General features: G+C 41.4%; 1 protein-coding gene across 8 annotated transcripts in view; it reads left to right on the top strand.

Annotated features, from left to right (window-relative positions):
• LOC126427019 (zinc finger protein 493-like) overlaps positions 1–22,602 on the top strand; it is a 99,307-nt gene that overhangs the window by 50,873 nt on the left and 25,832 nt on the right. For all 8 annotated transcript variants that reach the window (XM_050089182.1, XM_050089180.1, XM_050089181.1 and 5 more), the window contains one exon: positions 15,130–15,167. In XM_050089182.1, the coding sequence (XP_049945139.1) occupies positions 15,130–15,167 (38 nt within the window). The remainder of the gene's footprint in view (positions 1–15,129; positions 15,168–22,602) is intronic.

Genomic DNA, 22,602 nt, shown 5'->3' with positions numbered 1-22,602 from the left:
TGCCTACAAGGAACCATCCACAAGGTGCAGTCATGGGGTCTAGCCCACAGGTTCTCGTTTTCAGCTGCGAAGTTGTGTGTCACGCCCTTCTGTCGATGTCGTACCATTCATCTGGAGCCAGAACTTTACCTTAAGGATGATCCACTCACTGTAATGTAGACATATCAATTCTTACGACTGGATTTCAACATGTGGTTGACGTGGCTTTCTCATCTTGGTCAGCTGAAGTGGAACTGCTGGCAGCACTTCAATGCCCTCTGGTGCCTGAGCAACACCAACTGGGGTGCAGATCGCACTAAGCTGCCGCAGCTCTATAGAGCCCTTGTTCAATCTCGTCTTGACTATGAGAAACTGGTTTATTGTTTGGTGGCGCCCTCAGCGATATGTTTACTCTACCCAGTTGACCGGTAACAGGAGGTTTCAGGACGAGTCCAGTGACCAGGTCGGAGTCCCTCCATTGAAGGTTAGACATGCACAACTGCTCGCCAGGTATTTTGCACACATTCATAGTTCTCCGGAGCATCCACATTACCATCTCCTTATCCCATACACGGTATTTCATCTCCTGCATCGGAGGCCCAGGTTAGGGCTTATGACTGCAGTTCGTAACTGATCTTGTCTGTCTGAGGTGGAGTTCTTGCTTTTACCACCTATGCTCAAGGTCCATTCATGTACACCTCCATGGTGTACACCAAAGCTGAAGCTTTGCCTGGACCATTCACAGGGTGCTAATGGATGAGTTAACTCTGCAGCTCTCGGCTGTCACTTCCTCTCGATTCTTGACAAGTACTGGGACCGTGAAGTGGTTTACTCGGACTGCTCCATGGGTGATGGTCACATTGTCTTTGCATATGTTCATGGAGAACATACTGAACAGCACTCCTTGTCAGACGGCTGCAGTGCTCTTGAGCACATCCAATGTGCGGTAGCAAGTCGTTTCTTCTCTATGCTGACTCCTTGAGCAGCCTACAAGCTATCGACCAGTGCTACCGGCACCATCGTTTTGTAGCGACCATCCAAGAATCCATCTATGCCCTGGAGCGGTCCAGTCATTCCGTGTTGTTTGTGTGGACCCCAGGCCACTGTTGTTTGTTTGGACCCCAGGCCACATTGGAACCCCAGGAAGTGAACTTTCTGACAGGCTGGCCAAATGGGCTAAACGGAAACCAGTTATGGAGGTCGGCATCCCTGTAACTGACCTGTGATCATTATTACACCACAAGGTTTTTCAGGTTTGGGAGACCGAATGGCATAATCTCAGTATGCACAACAAACTCTGTGCCCTTAAGGAGACTACAGATGTGTAAAAGACTCCATGCAAGCCTGTCGCAGGGACTCTGTGGTTCTCTGCTGGCTCTGCATTGGCCATATATGCCCTAAATCGCTCCAGGCAAATGCCGGGATGGTTCCTTTGAAAGGGCACGGCCAACTTCCTTCCCTAATCCTATGAGACTGATGACCTTGCTGTCTGGTCTCCTCCTCCAAAACAAACCAAACCAAACAAATGCCGGCCATACATGGCTAACACATGGCTACTTCCTCTGTCGTGAGGACCCACGTCGGTGTCACTGTGGCTCACATACACTCCTGGAAATTGAAATAAGAACACCGTGAATTCATTGTCCCAGGAAGGGGAAACTTTATTGACACATTCCTGGGGTCAGATACATCACATGATCACACTGACAGAACCACAGGCACATAGACACAGGCAACAGAGCATGCACAATGTCGGCACTAGTACAGTGTATATCCACCTTTCGCAGCAATGCAGGCTGCTATTCTCCCATGGAGACGATCGTAGAGATGCTGGATGTAGTCCTGTGGAACGGCTTGCCATGCCATTTCCACCTGGCGCCTCAGTTGGACCAGCGTTCGTGCTGGACGTGCAGACCGCGTGAGACGACGCTTCATCCAGTCCCAAACATGCTCAATGGGGGACAGATCCGGAGATCTTGCTGGCCAGGGTAGTTGACTTACACCTTCTAGAGCACGTTGGGTGGCACGGGATACATGCGGACGTGCATTGTCCTGTTGGAACAGCAAGTTCCCTTGCCGGTCTAGGAATGGTAGAACGATGGGTTCGATGACGGTTTGGATGTACCGTGCACTATTCAGTGTCCCCTCGACGATCACCAGTGGTGTACGGCCAGTGTAGGAGATCGCTCCCCACACCATGATGCCGGGTGTTGGCCCTGTGTGCCTCGGTCGTATGCAGTCCTGATTGTGGCGCTCACCTGCACGGCGCCAAACACGCATACGACCATCATTGGCACCAAGGCAGAAGCGACTCTCATCGCTGAAGACGACACGTCTCCATTCGTCCCTCCATTCACGCCTGTCGCGACACCACTGGAGGCGGGCTGCACGATGTTGGGGCGTGAGCGGAAGACGGCCTAACGGTGTGCGGGACCGTAGCCCAGCTTCATGGAGACGGTTGCGAATGGTCCTCGCCGATACCCCAGGAGCAACAGTGTCCCTAATTTGCTGGGAAGTGGCGGTGCGGTCCCCCACGGCACTGCGTAGGATCCTACGGTCTTGGCGTGCATCCGTGCGTCGCTGCGGTCCGGTCTCAGGTCGACGGGCACGTGCACCTTCCGCCGACCACTGGCGACAACATCGATGTACTGTGGAGACCTCACGCCCCACGTGTTGAGCAATTCGGCAGTACGTCCACCCGGCCTCCCGCATGCCCACTATACGCCCTCGCTCAAAGTCCGTCAACTGCACATACGGTTCACGTCCACGCTGTCGCGGCATGCTACCGGTGTTAAAGACTGCGATGGAGCTCCGTATGCCACGGCAAACTGGCTGACACTGACGGCGGCGGTGCACAAATGCTGCGCAGCTAGCGCCATTCGACGGCCAACACCGCGGTTCCTGGTGTGTCCGCTGTGCCGTGCGTGTGATCATTGCTTGTACGGCCCTCTCGCAGTGTCCGGAGCAAGTATGGTGGGTCTGACACACCGGTGTCAATGTGTTCTTTTTTCCATTTCCAGGAGTGTATGACTGTCATCCACATCTTGCTGGACTGCTGACTTTTAACCACTCTACGGCAGATTTTTAACCTTCCTAGAACCCCACCTTCGGTGTTGGGTAACAATGTTTCAAACCACAGATTCAATTTTAGGTTTTATTTGTGAGGGGGTTTCGTCATACAATCCAAGGGTGGGCATTTAGCCTTCTCTCTGAGGTCGCCACCCTCCCTCCATTGTAATTCTGTCGCACTTTCTTTACATTTGTTTTTCTTCGTTGTCATCTTTTCCCTACTTGTGCTCTTCTCGCCTTGTCTTTTTGATGTGGACGTTTTAATATGTTGCAGAGTGGCTGGCTCATCCTCATTTATTATTGTGATCAGCCAGCCCAGACTATATGCTCTATGGTTTTAATACCTTCTTCTGCTTTTCTTTGTGGCGTATTTTTTCCCCTTTTTTTTGTTCATTCCATTCATTTTCTTTTTAGGTGTGCTGCTGAATGTTTTTGTACCTTGAGCCTTGCTTCCGTCAGGAAAAAGAGAGTCTGATGACCCTGTAGTCTGGTCCCTTTATACTCAAAACCAACCACCCGATCAAGTTTGCTCTTTATAATATTGTTACATTCCTTCCCGGATTTTCCATTACTTGTTGTTGATCCAACATTGAAATTTGTCCCATAATTCTAAGACCATGAATAAAACTAACTGCAGTTCTGTCTTTATCAGTGATGAAAAAGTAGAAAACAAACTGCTATATTATTGAAAGAGAATGTGGAGTATGATAATTCACTTGGATATTGGGTAGTAGTATTGACAGCATGATTCAGGACTATGTGTGCAACACAGAAGTTTGTTCAAAAGAAGGATTCTAGGACATAAATATGTAAATTAAGTTAAGGCTGTACAGAGAATACCATGCCTTGATGCACAATGAAAAGGCAATTTACTCGATAAACTCTACGTAAATAGGTGTGCCAGGCAGACGAAAGGAAGGTAAGACAGACAGTACTTCATTGAAACAGGCTGCTTTCAAGTATGAAGTCCAGTCAAGAGAAGTGTGTCAAAAAACATTGCTTCACATATTTTGCATCACCCAGCAATGGAAACTCTCTCTCTTCAATGTAAACTGGAAAGTGGAGTGACCACTTCTGAAGATGGTTGAGGAAAATATTTGTGTAGGCCACATGTCATATGAAATGATGATAGGTCCCTGATTCAAGAACTCAGTTTGAGTTTCTCGAAGTAAGAATAAATCTTTGAAAGAATGTCTATACCACAATCTCAATCTGTGCAGAAATTAATGATTCTTTATGATCACAGCTTCAGATGAGATACAAATGCACAACATAGAACTTAGTCAGTTGTTATGCAAAAGCAGACTGAGCATACAAACTGCTAAAAAACAACACAGAAATGGCTACAAAGGAACAATATATATGTTACATGCGTGGACGTACAACACGTTCTACTTTGTCATAAATTGGCACATTCCATGGTATTCTGCCAGAGACAGTTGCCGTCATATAATATCATGGTTCATGACTTTGGTACTTAACTAACACGGTAAATTTAGGGGATGGATCTGGTGCAAGGTGTGGTTCAGCCAAAATAGCTTCCTGTCTGATTAAATTTGTGATGCTTGAAAAAGGTATGGGACACAAACTAATAATATGGTCTGACCACCATGTTGGGCAGAACGATAACTGGAGAATTTTAGCACTTTATTTCTATCTGGTCAACTGCAAGTACTGTGTAGAAATACATAAAAAGTTTTTATGTTAGAGTGATAGTTTCCTGCCTTGTGACAGGAACTTTGCAGTGATTGAGGAAAGAAAGTGTCAAAAGTTATGGCTCCTATAGAATGGAAGCATGTCATTGTTTAGGCCACTGTTTAGGCCACTTCGAAGTTCACCATACAGGAGATGATGGAAGACAAGGGCATCGGATCTGTTGAGCTGGTTCTGAAAATGCCACCTACTTTGAAAATTACTGCTGTGCTTTGGTTGAAGCTATGCAGTGATGATCCTCAAGGCATAAGCAGTTTCATCCATGTGAAAGACATTGTATTCTGAAACATGTTTTTGAACATGAAGTAAAAGAAATTCTGTTGCATTTTGGTTTTTGGTTGCTCTACAATGGGGTACTGAAACTTGTAAGGAGAAGAAAGGCAATCTATTGGATGTGACGAAATACGGGGAATCAAAATCCAGGCATTTTATGAAAACATTCAGTGTGCCAGCTGAGTGTAATGTGCCAGCTTTGGGCTCAACTTCATAACAAACTCATGTTCTATTACTTATTTAAGACCAAAGCAATCAGTTTACTATAAATATTAGTTTGTATCTTGTTCTAATTTTTTTTATTTAATACTTTGAGACTCTAGGCAACCTTATAGTTCTAGTAGAGTGTGATATACAGCAATGCTGTATATCAGTTGCTATACACAGTTTTTTCATTTTAATAGTTACGTATTTTCTAAAACCTATCCTTAGTGCAATTTTAAAAAGCACAACCAACTATTTTCAACAGTCTGCATCTGCAAACAATAAACATCTGCTATTACATTTTTATTAACGGGTTTTGTCGATTTCCTAAAAACTTGGAAATATACCATACAGCGTTATTCATGCTCATGCTTCATTTTGCTATGATTATGTGCATCTATCAGGTGACACTAATTGAGAATGTGATTGATTGGTACCTTCTTCCAGCCACTAGGAAACTTCCATGGGCTCAGAGATGTTTGATATGCTGCTGTTAGAGAAGGAACAAGTTTAGTGTAATATGAGTGGTATTGTACAGCCATCTCGTATTGCCCAGGTGCCTTTTCTCTATTAAGTGAGTACACGGTATAAAATCAACATAAATTGATCATCTCAGAATCTGTCATTATGATGTTTATGCCGGTACTGAAAGGAGGAACTCCATTATGATATTCCACAATGAAATAGATTTGAAAGAGAAAATTGAATATTTGGCCTTGTCTGTTATCTTCAGTTTGTGTGCCAATAGGGCAACTGATAGTGATTTCAGTCCAGCTACTGACACTGTGTGCTGATTGCTTACTGTGAAAATTCAATCAAGATGTGTAATGTTAATGCTTTGAAATTGGTCCTATGATGTACTGAGTTTCAGGGTAGTGAACAGAGCTGATTTCAGAATGTCTCTCTACAGTCCCATGCATGGGTCAAGGCCATCTACCACTGAGTATCTACCCTGTTAAAACCACCAGCTGCCTGTCAGTCAAGCAACATCTAAAAGTATGAAGTTAGGCATATATTGTAATAGTTAATGTATACTTAAACAAGTTGTTTAAACGAATTTAAATGCAGTGACAACTAAATAAGGAAATGTAAACACAGTGACAAAGTTAAGTTGGATGGTGTACTGTCAATGTAAGACACAAAAATAGAAATGGCCATCCTTAAAATCATTAAATTGAATTATATAGGATCACATAGCAAGGGTGAACACTTCAGATTGAAGATAATGCAGTTCAATTATGTGAATAATTGTGAATATTTGACAGATTCCCCAGTTACATAAGCTAATGTGAAATCGGAACTAAGTCCAGCTGGGTGTTAATCATCAGTGATGCTGTGTCACTGTCAATCAAAGTTCAGTACAAAACAGAACTATCAGTTGCGCAAAGTGAAAGTTCGTTAGTCACAAAAACATACAACAATTTAATGTAATGAGAAAATGCCAAAATCCTCATGTATTGCTCAAAATCTTATCATCCATATAATTTTAGAGAGCTGAAATGACACAACTGGTTGGCTGCCCAGAGACTTCGGTTCAACTACTGTCAAAACCTATGCAGACTTAACAGTAACAGTTCACCGGCCCAGACTATGTGAGAAACACACATACAGTACATTACCAAAGACTATGAGGCACAGCAGCACTGTTTATTTAAAACCTCAAGAAACCATACCATGCTAGTCATTTTCAAAACATCTTACAAAACTTAATTAAAATAAGTGATTGAAAGTACATTGTTCTTATTGAAACTAATCAACTTGAAATAAACACCTTCCCATACTGGTCACTTTGGAAGCTTACCAAAAATTCTAAGATAAATATTAACATTAAATATCAGTGAAAACATGATAAACAGCCACCATATGCAACTGTTAAAATAAGTCAATACAAGGAAATATTACTATAGAAACGAGTTTGTCATATCAGATGAGATCGTAATTTCCTGCTCATTTACATAGTGCTCAAGGTACTATGTAGCACATACCAAATTCGAAGTACAACCAGTTGAACTGGACCCATCTTGATCACACTGCATAATAGTTAATTTGTCAAAAATACCTGAACACAAATTCACTAAGGATGATGGATTTAATTTGATTTTGGCAGAGAAGCTAAGACAGCTTTGGTCTAACCTGGCACCGAAGCAGTTTATTGTGCAGTATTGCTCGCTGTATATCTAGTAAAGCCAACCAATGCCCTTAGATAGTGCAAGGAGTCTCTCTACCCATTATTTGTTAGACACAATTTCTTCACTTCTAGTTGCACTGAAAATTCTGTCTCTTTGCTCTCCGATGTCATGCATTGGAAGATTAGGTGTGATGCAGTTTCTTCACTCTCATCACAGATTCTACATTTAGGGTCTTCTTCCATTATACCCATTGTATGTAGGTGTTTTTTTTTTTTAAAATTCACATGACTGGTCATCAGTCCAAACATGAGGTTAATCTCTGTCCTCTTCGGGCCCAGGGTTACAGAGCATCTTTTAAAGCACAACTTTGGCATCGTTACCTTACCATGTTTTTGCTTGGTCTAGTATTCTAAGCCAGTTCCATAGTTCGTTTGATCATAGCCTTGGTGATTATCAGAACAGGTACCGGTCCACTGAATGGAGTCTTTGCCCCCATCTTGGCCAATCTGTCAGCTTCTTTATTGCCACTGATCCCTGAGTGACCAAGGACCCATATTAAGTTTCCGCTATTGAATCCCCTAACTCCACCAAAGCCCTGTGACATTCTGCAATAATAATATATTGTGCTGCAGGAGCTCGCAATAATTTCAGGACTACCTTGCTGTCTGAATAGATGTAGATGCTATGGTCCTTGTAGCACCTATATATATTCTCCTCCACACACGCCTTGATTGCAGTAATTTCAGCTTGGAATACCAAGGCCAGTTTTCCTAGAGAGATGATGCCCTCCAGTTTTGGCTGAACCCTGTACACCCCGCCCCCAGCACCTTGGTCTGATTTTGACCCATCAGTGAACCAGACAGTGTCCTCTGCATGGCGTCAAACTGTTTTCCCACTGCTCTCTGCTTCCAATTATTGTATTGTAAGGCTTGTTGAAGCAGTTGGGAGTTGTTATATAGTCAGGCGGCATTTCTCAAGCCATTCCTATGTTTGCCTCACTATTTTAGTGTGTAAGTCTGGATATCCCAATGTGATCCAGTTTTTACCAGTTTTGAGTGTGTATGCACCAGCTGCTGCCTTCATCTTAACCCAAAGATGTAGTGGAGGCATGTCCAGCATGACTTACATCCCAGTGGTTGGTGTGCTACCAATTCTGCCTGTTGTGGCAAAGCAGGCCAGTTTGTGCACCTTAGCAAGCTCCTTAGCTGCAGCCTGCTGTTGTACATTCTTCCACGACACTACGGCCCCATAGGAGATCCTAAGTCTAACCATTGTTGTGTGTGTCCAGTGCATAAATCAGGATCTTAGGCCCCAGGTTTTGCCACAAGGCCTTCTAGTACTCACTAGAGTACAATTCGCCTTGGAGCAAATGCTCTTAATGTGAAGGGTCCATATTAGTTTCTCATCTAAGATTATCTCTAGATATTTCACTATCCCCTTCACAGATAGAGTTTCATCGAAAAGCTTTAGATGTGCTTCTTCGTGATTAGTACCACAACAGTCTTGTTAGGATTAACGTTTAGGTCCTATGTAATGTATCAGTCTTGCACAATGTCCAGTGCTCCTTGTGCCATATTCCTAACTGTGTCAGCAAATTTGCCGGGTATTACTATGACAAGGTCATCTGCGTATCCGTGGCAAAAGCATTGTCTGTAATTTAGTTCCCCAATGAGTTTGTTCTCCAGTAGATTCCACAATAAAGTGGCCAACACTCCTTGTGGACAACCTCTAGTAGTGTTAATTACTATTTTTTCATTTATCATGTGGCCTCTACCCTCCTTCCACTAAGCATGGCCCTAGTCCACCTACATATAGTGGTCACTAGGTCATGCACCTCTGTTGACCTAGCCATGGAATCAAAGGTTGTGTTACTAAAAGCCCCCTTGACACCCAGGAAGATGCAGAGGGCTGTTTCTTGAAAGGAAAGTGCTTTCTCCACCCTCCCAACAAATAGTTGGAGAGCTGTCTCACTTGATTTACCTGGTTATGTGTGTTAGTTTGAATGTAGAGGAGCCCTAGTTAGCCTCCTCTCCCCAGCATGTACATTAACTCGACTGATTGGTCTCATATCCTTGGCCTTCGTATGATCAGTTCTCCATGGCTTTGGAATAAAGAGAACCTTCATTGCCCTCCAGGCATTGGGAATGACTCCCACTGCTAAGCTAACCCTGAATAACATGCAGAGGACTCTTATAAGATTGTCTCCTATTTGTTTTAAGAGAGCTGGAAAGATTCCATCTAGACCAGGTGACTTGACTGATTAGAATGTTGCCACCGCCCATTGGATTTTACTGAAATTGACACACTCCTTGGCTGATTCCCAGTCCTCTCTTTGAGTGCCTGAGAACCATTGTCTTTCAGGGGTCACATTCTGCTCTATGTTATCCGCCAGAGCATATTGAGGAAAATGAGTTTTGAGGAGCAGTTCCAGTGTCTCATGTGCTGTCTGTATTTTCCCCATCATCCTTCCTCAATTAACCTCCTGGATTAGTTGGTACTCTGGTGAGGATTTTGTGAAGCCTGGCTTGAGATAAGCACCTTCCCATGCTGGTCACTTTAGAACCTTACGAAACATTCTGAGATAAATATTACATTAATTATCAGTGAAAACATGATAAATTGCCATCATATGCAACTGTTACAGTAATTAAATACAAGGAAATATTTCTATACAAACAAACGTGTCATATCAGGTGAGATTGTAATTTCCTGCTCATTTACATGGTGCTTTAGGTTACTACCTAGCACTTACCAAGTTTGAATTGCAACCAATTGAACTTGACACATCTTGATCACACTGCATAATAGTTAATTTGTCAAAAACGTTTCTAATACACATTTGATAAGGATAAGGGTGTAGTGTAAAATACGCTGTCTTTTGGTGTATGGAATTGTGGAGTACATTTAGCTCTGGTCAAATTAATTGAGTAGTTCTAATCTAATTGTAGATACCCTGGAGCCAGTTGAGTTCCAGTCAAACTATGTATTCACTGTACAGTTTGATGTATTGTTTATGCTTGTGGCAGTTTTGGCTTACATGTAGTACTATTTAGCATTATTGTAATCAGTGTTTATAAAATTAATTAATGAAAAACTATACAGGGCTCTATTTAACTCCTGAAGTTGGGCTGCACAGTTTGAAATAGTACTGTTGAATTCAATTTTAGTGTTTTTCTATATAATATTTGTGAATAATATTTTATAGCTGGAAAGTGACAAATTAGCAATTGGCTATGCATCTGATTTTTTGAGAGATCAGTCAGCAGAGTTAGAATATTTGATTTGTTGCATCCTTTGTTTATTGCTGTCCCTCACTAATTTTGGCCGCATTCATCTTTTGTTTGTCAATGAGTTTATGATTATGTTTAAATGTGACAAAAATTCTACTTGCCATCATAGCACTGACCTTGGGAAAGTCATAAAATTGCTTAAAGATTCAAGTGCAAGAGTTACATGAATGTGAATTTAAATACTGCCTCACAGTTGTCGGCCTTTTCTCACAGGAAAGTAACCCCAATGGATAGTAGGTTATGGGCATTTCTCTTGACTTAGAAGGAACATAGTTCACCAGAGCAAAATATTAAATGTATAGATTTTCATGTTTCAATGTTAAATGGGAAATGTTCAGTGTCAATCAATCCTGTGCATTTGATGGTAGATTCTCATTACTATCTCACATATAATATTTGAAAGTTTGAATGCATGACAGATTTTCAGTTACCTTCATTACTTGTTCAAATTAATTTCCAGTGGTGCTTACAAAGACTTGATACCATATATTGCAGTTTATAAAATTCATTGTTTCTTCAAAAAATTGCCTCCACAATTGAGGTGTGTTATACTCAAATTTAATATAACAAGTCCAGTGTTCCAGTCAAAATTCCCGGTTGCCTTAAAAATGGCCATATATTTAATGCTGCAGGAAATCTATTTCTATCTAGTAACATTGGATTCAATTGGCAGAAGAAATGCACCAGTGCAACGAACATGTTACAGGGGTTCACAAGCTTTGTTGAGATGTTTCTCTTGGAACACCAGCTGATTGCGTACAAATCATTCTGTCCTTCCTCCTCTCTCTTCAGGGATGACCTGACCTTGGCTTATTGGTTACTGTTGTTTCATGATTTTGCTATTGACTGTGCACACTTGTTTGTGGTTGTGATATGCCATAGTCCCTAGAAGTACTCCCAATCTTGAAGACATGCAAAACAGCTTGTCTCACATCAAGCGAGTGTTCTGTTTTGCTATACTTCTAGTTCTCTGCAAGTAAACAATCACTGAGTGAATACCTCAGTCATAGTAGTTACTGGATACTATACCATCAAGGCAAGTTACAAACTTTCGAGCTAAAGGAATACATACGTACATTGTTGTTGTATGATCTTCTTTGTTCACTAGATATGTAACCACAGCTGTGTGCAGCTCTTGATGGAGTGACACTTGAATGAATTGCTCTTTTGTGACTGCATGCAAGCAGTACTGACAGCATAACAACACCACTGCAAAATGTTTCTGATCACTGCTGTAGCCTAACAAAACACTCCAAATACTGTTATCTGCATATTTGCAGAGACTCTTTGAGCTGCTTGCTTCAACTTTCTTGCAGTACATATACGATCGCTGTGCTTTACTGAGAAGGTACTACAAATATGGAACAATTTTTTTTTCCTGATCAATCTAAGGTTTTACATTTATTTATGCTACTCCTTCTTCTGTACACATTTTTCTTTCCACGCACCTGACGTTCAGTTTCTATCTTGTCTTTTTGTAACTGTTATGCTGTGGAGAATTTACCAACCCAATCCTGTTTCTGTATTTGGTTTGGTTTTAAATATCTTGCTAATTTATACAAGTTTCTTGTAGGTCTTTGTGCACTCGTGTAAGGCATTGAGATTTTTTAATGGTTTTAGTACTGCTACACAGTTTTTCTTCTCAGTATGCTAAGACTCATTAACCTTGTGTGCCAAATTTTGTCTCCAGTTATTTTCCTACATATTTATCTATACTTCTGTATTGTTTCTGAAATTAAATGTTTGTCATGGTATTCTGTTTCCTAATATCTTTTCTTTTTCGTAATTTTCACTATCTTTTGTTGATTCTAAAATTAGTATTTGTGATACAGATGCGTATTCTGTGTGATACAGATGTGTATTTTGGCCAGATGACTACCTTGCAAGTTGGAGGTTCTGCAATTTTGGAGAATGAATTTTTACTATAAACATCTTCTTTTAACTGAAATGCAGAGTCCATGTTTTATAGTCTTCCTCTTGTGGTTCCATTTTCCCCACCATTTGGCTACATGACTTCTCATAGATCCTTAAATCTGTCTTCCACTGACCCTCCCACACTTCGTATTTGATAGGGATGTTGCAGTCCTGTAGTTACCCATTACTGCTTCACTGCTGCTTATCAGAGGAGATGAGTAGTCATGCTTTTCCTACTGTTTTTCTTTCTCTCTGTTCTGTGGTTTATCTACATTGTCAGCATTTTAAATTATCTACAAAAGTTGAACAAACAATTTTGAAATTATCAATTTTCTAACCAAGTAGTATTCAACTTCTGGTAGTAGATTCTGACAACTGCTCCATCTGTTCACTATTCACTTTTCTAGTATAGTCTGAAAGAAGAATGGAGTTAGTACATTGCCTTGGCTAAAGTCTGTTCTTATCGCAAATGAGGCTGTAGTTCTTTTAAGAAGACCCGTGTTGTCTTCTGTATTTCAGATTCTTTAAGAATTTTGTTATAAAGCAGTCTTGTTTGATAGTTTAAGCTTTCTAAAATGTTACAGATGTATTCCAATGGTATTTTGCTCCTTTAGTCCTCTATCAATTTGGCCTGCACAGGACCATCCTGTCCTAAGCCATCTCTGATATATCTTGTATTTTAGAATTCTGCTGTTGTCTCCTTGAACTTTTCATGGAATTTCATTGAATCTTATGTGAACATGGTTATCAGTTATTCTAGGCCAGGAATCTTACTTTTATTATTCAGTGGTAATGGTCAATTTCAACAGATATCTGTGTCTGACTCCGGAATTCATCATCTTTTTGGAATTGTGCTTTGTTACTGGCACACAAGCTGTCTGATATTCTCAAATCATAGTCCTCGTATCTTTTTAGTGGTGTATGCTAAATGTCTTTTCCTTTGCAGTTTTCCTTTTTTCTTACATCTAGTCAGGCAGACATTCATAAATGAAAACATTGTCTAGCAGGACTGATATGGAATGTACTTATTCAAAATTAATTTGGCAGTTGTACAATTCTCAAGTGGTAGCTCAGTGTGATGTCTGAATCCTTTATAATTCCTTTTGAGGTAATACTTTTGAGGTAATACTTTTGTGTTAACCATGTTTACAAATTCCATTTTCTTTACAAGATGGGAGTCTTTGTAATCTGTATGCCTAGAAATTGGTAGTACTTCATGTACTAATTTCTATCAAAGTCATGTCATACTGCACATCTTAATATCCACTCCCCAAGCACTAGGCATGACATTTAATAACACTGACTTAGTTCATAGTAAGCTGTCACTTGAGAATGGCATAACAGTCAAAATTCCAGTTGTGAATAAATTCATTTAATAGCAGTTTGGGCAGATAATGTTCTCATCTCCATTCCGTGCCAGTCTGAGGATAAAAGTTAAATGAAATCTGTATGTTTTCCTCTGGAACTTCATCAGATGCTTCTCAACGTTGTTCTGAGGACTGTTTTATCTTCTGCATTGTTATCCTGATCTATTGGTGCATGTGCATTAATTATTGTGTACCTCTCACCCAAATATTGAATTATTGCAGGGAGAGAGACTTCTGGAGGTAATGAAAAATTTGGATTTTGGATTGTTTGGGGGAAGAGGCAAAACAGTGAGGTCATTGGTCTAATCGGATTAGGAAAGGATGGGGAAGGAAGTTGGCCATGCCTTTTCAAAGGAACCATCCCGGCATTTGCCTGGAGTGATTTAGGAAAACCATGGAAAACCTAAATCCGGATGGTTGGGTGTGGGATTGAACCATTGTCCTCCCAAAAAATTTGGTGCCGTTTGCAACATAATTGCCATTTATGAATGCAGAGCCTAGTTCTGTAGTAGTTTCACGAATTTCTTCCCTGTGTTCTCTGTGAAGAATCTACAGTTCTCTGATTGTGGTATTTCTTCATCTGTGAATGTGATATTTTGTAATGCCAATTTTAACTTGTCAATTTACAATGTGTGAAACTATTTGGAGGTTGCCAATATTTATTAATGTTTGTATATTTAATGGTCCAAGCCTGTATGTAGTTCTGGGGGTGAACTTAAGGTTGGGTTAAGGAGTCACCCCTCACCTCTGCAAGTTGGTCTGGGCTGCCCAGAGCACAAAGGTCCAAATGTGTCACTTACGATGATGGATTCATCTGTCATTGCATGGCAGTTTTCATAACGGAAAAAAAGTGAAAGAAAATTTTACTCAAAGTGTAAGTGCATAACAGATTAAAGATGTTATTGGTCACTTTCCTTTGTGAAGTGTCTAGTAGGAAGTATGGCTACAACCAAATTACTGGCTTGCGTAGTTATTTACAGTACTGAAGACAGTGAGAAAATGGAGAATGAATTCTTACTAACATTCTGTTTCATTAACTGCAACAGTTTATCATGTCCTCTTTAATGATATTTTCAAGCCTAACTTACAGCATTTTGTGGACCAATCACATGTTGGTGGGCATTAATAGAATTCTATGTATTTACTGTCTCATCACTTGTAAATCACTGGCCATTTCTTCAAATATTTCAGGTGGAAACCTCAACAAGATGTGCATCTGATAGTGCAAGGTAAGTTTTCATAATTCACTGCAGAACTTTTTCAGAAATATAAATTTTTGTTTATTAATTGTGAGAGTACTTCAGTTATAAAATGCACTACTGTAATGATTCATTAATACTATTCCTTGCAACAACCATTATGTGACTATTCCTAGATAAATAAGGCAAATGTCTGATATCCATACAGGAAAATAAAAGTTCAGGTGGCATATCAGCAGCTGTATTGTGTTTAATGCAGAATGACACACGAAATCACTTAAATTCAACAGATTCATCTTGATGGGCACAAGCTAATATCATACTGCAGTAGAACAAGTTAGAAGAAAGGGTGAATGGCTATATATCCAAAAATTGGAGCTGATTCCCAGCCTTTCAGATTAATGAATATAGTGTTGAACACCTCTTTCAATGCGGTGCCACAGTGGTGCTTAGGTAATGCACAAGCTTGTAGTGGTTTACAGGCCACCATCAAGAAGAAATATAAGTAGCCGGTGCCACTTTCAGTAAGGCTGTGAAGACTTAACTGGTGAATCCTAATTCTCTTTGTTTCTCCTTCGTCCTGATGTTTTCCTGAAGGCTGTCCCATTCGTTAGACACATTACAGGTGACAAGGTAATGCATAATTGGCAGCTCCAGGTCAACGGGTAGGGTTCTCATGTACCCTCTGATACAGGTCAGGCCCAGAAGGGTGAGTGCCTGAGCTGTCCCAAATGCCAATTGGTCCCTCTGTCAGGAGTTTGGGGGGTGTGACCTGAGGTGCGAACAATCATTTATGGTGGCTGAATCCGTCTCTGAGGGGTTTCCCAGTTGGAAAGAGCATGCCATTGGAGATGTTGGCAATCATGGGGGATTCTTTTGCAATGTATCATCACCATCTTAGCGTGTGTCTACTAAACATAAACATAAACAGAATGAGGCTATAGATTTGAAGGCCCTCCCAAATGCACCTTGGTTCCTCATGGTATCACATACTGAAGAGGGTCATTTCTTTGCTGCAGTTAATGCATGCCTTATTCTGGAAGGTGTTGCAGTTGGAGACTGAAATTTTTCTCATTTACGAAAAAGATGGATGCAAACTTAATGCCCACATGCACTCAAAAAAAAGGTTCAAATGTCTCTGAGCACTATGGGACTTAACATCTATGGTCATCAGTCCCCTAGAACTTAGAACTACTTAAACCTAACTAACCTAAGGACAGCAGACAACACCCAGCGATCACAAGGCAGAGAAAATCCCTGACCCCGCCGGGAATCGAACCCGGGCACGGGAAGCGAGAATGCTACTGCACGACCATGAGCTGTTAACCCACATGCACTCATTTTCTACCATTTGCTCGAGTAGTTTTTGCCTCAAAGATTAAGGGAGGCTGTGAAGTAATCACAGTCCAACCATACATTCCAAACTAGATGCGTTTGTACAAGTGCCAACATTATAATAAAACGTGTATCCAGTCAAAACGTGGCCAAGTGCGTTACTTTTGGCAGAGATGCTCACGAGGGCAGCTGTTCGCCTCCTCTCTACTGTATCAATTGTAATCTCGTGAATGTCCCAAGTGTCTTAATGAGCAAGCATCCAGGAGATCTGATTGAAGGCCACCAAACCCCACCCTGTCACTTGCAATTGTTAGTCAAAATCCGTGCATTTTACCATCTGGCATTTACAGTACCATTTTTGCTATGCCGTACGTAACGGAGGATATGCCCACCAAGCCTTCCAACTTCAAGTCAGTGTTGCAGTAGTGAAATCACACAGGTCACAATAGCATCCCTGTCTCCTACTACAGCTACGCAACAAGCAATCAGATCTTTACATTTGGTGGCGAAATCACGTGCTACACTACTGTCAGGCTGAAAGGACGAAAAGATACTCCTGCAAAGACTTTCTACAGCTAAAAACATACTCTTCATCTGTCAACTAGAAAGTTATAGGAACTATAACAAAAACTAATGGTCTTCTCCTTCCCTGACTTGGGGATCCACTTCAGTGGTGTTGGCATATGTACCCTTACCTGGCTGACCATTTTGCTGGTGCCCACTGCCTACCGATTTTCTGCCGTGGAATTCAGACTGACCCAGGGAGAGTGCCAATATGTTTGTGGATCTCATGGAACATAATTTTTCCAGCCTCTTCCCCCTGTAACAGTGGATTTTTGAAGGCTGGCACTGAGAAGCCACCAAGGTGACTAATCTTCATTTGTTCCCTCTTCCCCAATCCCCATTATGACTTCTCCAATGGAAAATTCATGGCATTAGATCCCAGGAGGGATTACAGCTGCTCTTGGAATTGCAGTGTCCGCTTGTTTTCTGCTTCCCAGAAAAAAAATTATCCTCACAACCCATTTGACCTTTCATGTTTCTTTCTGGTCCTCTGTGACCTTTACCTCCAAGGACAGCATTCCACCTCATGTGGGAGCCATGCTGGCCATCCATCTCATTTAACATGCGACTGCTAGCTGTTGCAGTCAGCTTTGCCCTTCCTCATTTCACCTTTTCTCTTTGCAACATCTACACCTCTCCATCATTTGCTGTTACCAAGTCGGACTTACTCTAGCTTATTGGTCAGCTCCCTCACTCCTTTTTGCTGCTTGGCAACTTCACTGCCTACCATCTGCTTTGGGGCTCTTAGAGAACCTGTCCAAGAGGTTCCCTCTTAGCTGACCTTCTGAATCATCTCTTACCACTAGAGCACCCACGTTCCTTTCAGATTCCATGCACATTTCTTACCATTTGGACTTCTCGTTCTGCACTGTCCAGCTCGCCTGTCATCTTTGGAATGTGTGTTCTTATAGGACAACTATCCAAGGATTTCACCCCAATAATCCCCAAACAGCTTTTGGAGTTTAGCCAAGAGACAAAATCCAATAATAAGTTAACTTGGCAATACAACTTAAGATCATTTACAAAAACCTTTAAGAATGATGACAGTTGGCACCATAAAATCGGAAAACATTAAGAGCAGCAATAAACTAAAAAACATTAATAATAATGGCAACTTGGCACCATAAAATAAGAGAAATTTATTCTGCAAGAACAAATTACAATGGTGCTTTAAAAGATTTTACACCACAGACCAAGATCGAATAGTAAGTTAACTTGGCATTACAATTTAAAATCATTTATATAAAAGAACTTTGAGAAAGATAATGGCACTTGGCACCATAAAATAAAAGAAGCACAACACACAACCGATAAATATAATAAAAAAAAATTAATTTGATACAACCAAAGGGCAAGGGCAACTCCAAACACAATCACAGACGATTGAGCTCTCACACTTCAGAGCCTTCCCACTAGAAATGGTCCCCGAAATAAATGCTGAGAGCTCCCCGACATGCCTTCCACAACTGCCCATCACTTACGCACCTTGGTTATGTTATGTAACACACGACAGATAATATCAACACAAGATAAAATTAAAAAATGAAATAACAATATAACATCCCGACAGCACATGATAACCACAGCGCCGTTAACTCAGGCGCTCTTAACAGGTGCCTGAAGCCAACACACACAAATCTTAATAAACAAAACAATAAATGCCAATCGCACATGAATAGTCAAACCACAGCCTTAGAAGTGCCATAACAACACCAAACGCGACTATTCCACCAAGTTAATAATAACACAGTGAGATAAAAATACGGAACATACCACTAAATACTGTGACAGAAAGCAAATTGACGGAATCATGTTGTTCAGGTCCCAGAAGACCATATATACTAAGCAGAAGTAATTCGCTATGCGTATACTGTCCAAAACCGCCTTCCTTAGGCAGACTTTACCTAACATGTCAAATGCCAAATATACCATACATGATCGCAACTCCGCGCAGGTAACAGGATCCACCTACATGAATTCCTTCAAAAAGGAACATACAGGCACCACCAAAGGTTACGCTGAGCAGACCAGGTGGGGAACAACCCACTCAGCGGTATAAACAAAAGATACTCCAGTTGAGCAAATAAATTAGTACCAATGAATATCGTAATGTGCCACACACACACACACACACACACACACACACACACACACACACACACAGCATAAACTTCCAATAACACCATCCCACATCAGAATGAAGTTTAGAAACCGCAGCTGGAGCTTCCAGCTAACCTGGCAGACGACTCCAAAATTTAGCAACTAGTTGTCTCCGGGTCAGAGTATCACAGGACCCCACTGGACCTCCACATCGGACAGGCAGGCAGAACAAGTACACCGACGCCAATTAATCACCACCGCATGGGCAGCACAGTGGCGAGTTGATCCGTCCCAGACCACTCTGCTCATATTGCGAGGTACAACCACCTTAGTGCTAGTCACCAGCAGGTCAGGCAGAGCGAACTTCACGTTCTGTGCAATATCCAGAAACTGACTACCCTCTCACTTTCCACCAGCCACCACGAACACACGCCAGCAACGTAATAGCAAATCACCACAGGAGCACCCCCCGCACTAGAACAGCGAACTATAATCGATTATAGCACGCGCTCTAAACAAGATCACATGATAGCGGCGCGCGCCGTATCAACCTGGAATGACCCACTCTCTCTGACACATACTCAAGTGATCACTTCCTGTGTGCTATCCATGTGCCGACTCCTACCCCACCTGAGTGCAAATCCAATTGGCAAATTTCTACATCTACACTATACTCCGCAAGCCACCCAACGGTGTGTGGCAGTGGGCACTTTACGTGCCAATGTCATTACCTCCCTTTCCTGTTCCAGTTGCATATGGTTCACAGGAAGGACTGCCGGAAAGCCTCCATGCGCACTCGAATATCTCTAATTTTACATTCGTGATCTCCTAGGGAGGTATAAGTAGGGGGAAGCAATAATATATTCTATACCTCATCCAGAAACACACCCTCTCGATACCTGGACAGCAAGCTACACTGTGATGCAGAGCACCTCTCTTGCAGAGTCTGCCACTTGATTTTGCTGAACATCTCCGTAACGCTATCATGCTTTCCAAATAACCCTGTGATGAAACGCGCCACTCTTCTTTGGATGTTCTCTATCTCCTCTGTCAACCTGACCTGGTACGGATCCTACACTGATGAGCAATACTCGAGTATAGGTCGAACGAGTGTTTTGTAAGCCACCTCCATTGTTGATAGACTACATCTTCTAAGGACTCTCCCAATGAATCTCAACCTGGCACCCACCTTACCAACAATTAATTTTATATGATCATTCCACTTCAAATCATTCCGTACACATACTCCCAGACATTGTACAGAAGTAACTGCTACCAGTGTTTTCCACTGCCAAAACCTTTTGTATGAATATTTGGCTGCGTAATGAGTTTCTTACACCATCTTTACATCTTGCACCTTTCGTTCTTCCATTCATTGAAACTAGAAAATTCCTGTTGCTAATATCTGATAGGAAACTTACTTGGTCCTCCCATGTATTCTTACCTGGCTGTACATGGTACCCAGTTCCTCAGTGTCCTACATCTCCTAAGTGGTACTTCCAGGGGAGTGGATCAGACCACCCTCCTCCATTTTTTTTAAATACCATGTCCATTCATAACTAGACTGTGGGCGTTTAGTTCATTCCTCTGCACTTCTGTTCATCATTTGCTGTCTTAACACACTCCACCATCATGGAATATGTTTCACCACTGGTGGCTTTTACGCGAGCCCGGTTGAGAGTCTATGCAGAATATGCTGAACAACTAGTCGTACTGGCATGATGTCCTCCTCAGTGGATAGGCATGCCGTTTCTCTTTCACACCTGACCACTCATCTTATTCCCTCTTATTCCATGATTCCCTTGCCTTCTAGTATGGGTCATGCCATTCATCTCAGTTACCTCGTGGAGTTCACTTTTGGCTTCTGCTTTGCAGCTTAACTTCACAGTACCTGCCACATTCCTGATGGTTGTGAACCCTTCGCCACCTTGGCTTCATGTAGCAGCCCATATTCATTGTGGACGTCATTTTCTTCACTTTTATAAGCAAGGCTCACTATAGGAAAAAATGCATAAATAATATGGAGTAATCTGTAGTCGAGGTACAAATTTATTACAATATTACACTCTACATGAATTGTACTGACTGGCAGTTGGTTCACCAGTTGATAACTCAAAAATTTTATCAGTATTATGTACCATCACTTGTCCCTCTGAGAAACCTAGTAGCCATCCTATTAAATATTTGTGACTGAAGTCCGCAATGTGTTTTGTTTCTACCTTTGATTTAAACATATTAACGTTTGCCTTCACCTCATACCTCAAATCCCTTAACAAAACATTTCAAGTATACATATGAATTGTCAGTGTTGCAAGTGCCAAGAGGTATTGACACAATTTCCCAATTCTCTAGATGCAATTTATTATTAATTCAGTGACGTTAGCTATGCTTTCGTATGTTTCCAGCCAGTCAATGCTGTACATCGCTACTCCCTGCACATATATTGGAGGAAAATAGTTTGCGTTCAATTTAAACCAATTAGGATTAGAGTGAGCATAATTACATCGCAGATTCAAATGACGTGGAGACTTGCATACTGCTTGTTTTTATGTAATTTTCAGGAAAAATATCATGCAGAAATATCCTCAGAGGTATGAACTGAAGTCATGGTAGCGTCGAACATTGTACATCAGCTGGTTCCTATTGGTGAAGTGACAACACAGTTCTTCAGGTGGCCTTAAATCACCAAGAGCTCCATACCCCAAACAACATCGAAATTGACAGTTCCATGTTTCTTGGATTTCCACATTGTCTTAGGCAATGTATCCTTTATAAACACGCTGTAAAATCTCCTGATTTTAAGTTTGCTGACGAGTTTAACCAGATCTGTGTTATTAATCCTTTTTTCCAGTATCATTGCTGTGGGCCTTTATGTACAACCAAAGCCATTTAAATATAGGCCTTTACCTATAGCAATGGTCTCCGTGGTCATATTATGCCTTTCAGCTGCTTGTAATTACTTTTCGCTTTTTCGGGTGTTCTGTACTGCTTGAATTATATCAGCTCTCCTAGCTAATGAAACCAGTAGCTGACAGCCCAGCAAATGCAGGTATCAGAAACAGAATTATTCCACCAGCTGTCTTTTATATTTGTAGGAATGTGGGCGTTTCACCACATCATTTCCTTCCTTCTTTCTGCCTAAAGGCACCTTTTGCACCTGTCACCAATTTTTTAAATATCCCATAAGCTTTTTTTCTTCTTTAGTATACAGTGAACTGAATTCAGTAATGCTTGAAAGTTAATCCAGTACCCAATTTAAGTTTGAGCAAACATTGCCTTATTAACCACATATTCAGAAATAGCTTGTGCTGCATGAATATCTGTTCCTTGACATACCTGTGTAGCCTTATCAATGAATATTTGCTCTGCAATACGGTGATCTTTGTCTGTAGTGTAGGCAATGATGTGCACTTTGTATTCATTGTCCAATGCATTAAAGCCCTTTTCACCATAAGCTAGGTGCTAT

The sequence above is a fragment of the Schistocerca serialis genome, chromosome 11, assembly GCF_023864345.2.
Source record: "Schistocerca serialis cubense isolate TAMUIC-IGC-003099 chromosome 11, iqSchSeri2.2, whole genome shotgun sequence".
Lineage (NCBI taxonomy): Eukaryota > Metazoa > Arthropoda > Insecta > Orthoptera > Acrididae > Schistocerca > Schistocerca serialis.
Note: the sequence above shows the minus strand (reverse complement) of the source record. Positions and strands in the feature narration are given on the sequence as shown.